This window comes from Echinococcus granulosus (assembly GCF_000524195.1).
Source record: "Echinococcus granulosus chromosome Unknown EG_S00091, whole genome shotgun sequence".
NCBI classification, from domain to species: Eukaryota; Metazoa; Platyhelminthes; class Cestoda; order Cyclophyllidea; family Taeniidae; genus Echinococcus; species Echinococcus granulosus.
In genome coordinates, this window is record NW_020170471.1 from 12930 (window position 1) to 14247 (window position 1318).

The following is a 1318-nucleotide window of genomic DNA, read 5'->3' on the forward strand; positions in this document are numbered from 1 at the left end:
GAAGAGCTCCGAGATGACAGATCCACTCTTGCAACAGATCATGGATCTTTCCTCCAAGATGGACAAGACTCAAGATGTATTAGCATCGCTAGAAGGAATCAAGGTCAGTAAAGATGCCAGCAGTCAGTGTTGTAGCTTCCTGTATCTGCTCCATTTACTATTACTTCTCGGCCTTCTCTTCTTCCCATCCCTTTCTTACAACACCGAATTTTCCCTTCACTTTTATAGAATTTGCAAGAAGCGATGGCTATGCAAAAGTCATTGGAAGAGCTCCTCGTCAAAGTTGCACCGTTGGGAAAGATGGTGAAGAACCTACCGCCTCACCCCATAACGCAATTGCAGATATCCGACAAATTCGACAAAGTAAGTAATTTAGCACCCATGCACGTGCTTGTATGTGTACGAGCAGGTTAGGATATGTGATTTGAGTTGTGGGTTATGGTCACAAATTGACAGCATCTGGGAATCGTGTTACCACAAATGAATGTGGAATGAGGGTACCTAGGGGCCCTTTGAGTTAGCATTTGCAAAGACGTCAAATTTAACACGCCAAAGTAAAGTAGTCTCCTTACTCTGAAAAGGGTATATTGGGTCTATTCATTTTTCTTCCATTGGGTTAGTAAAAAGTGAATAAGAGGGGCAGAGTAGGTGGAAGTATAGTAGAGACAGAGCCACATGATTTGTAGAATTTCCTACTTTATGCAAGGATTTTGACTTCATTTGTGTGTTTTCTGTTATTGATGTAGCAAGAACATTTTAAAGTCAGCGTAAACCTTTTCCATCTGCCTGTTACACGCAACATTACTTCATTCGACTCACTTTTATTGCAATGTTGCTATGGAATTGTAGTAAGTAGGTACATTTCTTGCAGACTCCAAACAGCAGACGTGGCATTAAATGCTGTGTAACATGTATGAACAATTGGACTTCTCTGCGAGAATTTCGATTGAGGTAGTCGATTGTGCAGCAATTAAGTTGAAGTGATAAGAATATAATGAAACCATGATTTCCAACGCAGAATGGGGAAAGGAGTGCTCGAGTATTGCTGTTACAAGCCTCCAGCCATCTATTTTTAGCCCTTAGCACCTGATTCAGAATAGAACATTTAGTTTGTGGGATAGAAGATGTAGAATGGGGCATTTTTGACAAAGTGCTTGCATTGCACTCTGTAGGTTCTGAACCTTATCAGAGAAAGTGTAATACATCTGACAGACACCTGGTTCTGCCTTCGTTTAGATTGACCAACATTTGCATGAGTTCGATCTTGTCGTGGGTGATGGGTTGGTAATGCTTCCACAACTGCCTGCTCCTGTCAAAA

The 1318-nt window shown here is 41.4% G+C and overlaps 1 protein-coding gene across 1 annotated transcript in view; it reads left to right on the plus strand. All coding sequences in view use genetic code 11, as the record gives it.

Moving 5' to 3' along the window:
* EGR_07929 (Heterogeneous nuclear ribonucleoprotein A1) overlaps positions 1-1318 on the plus strand; it is a gene marked incomplete at both ends in the record, with an annotated part of 8758 nt that overhangs the window by 3126 nt on the left and 4314 nt on the right. The window contains one exon of the mRNA XM_024497178.1: positions 229-363. Coding sequence (XP_024348376.1) covers positions 229-363 — 135 coding nt within the window. The remainder of the gene's footprint in view (positions 1-228; positions 364-1318) is intronic.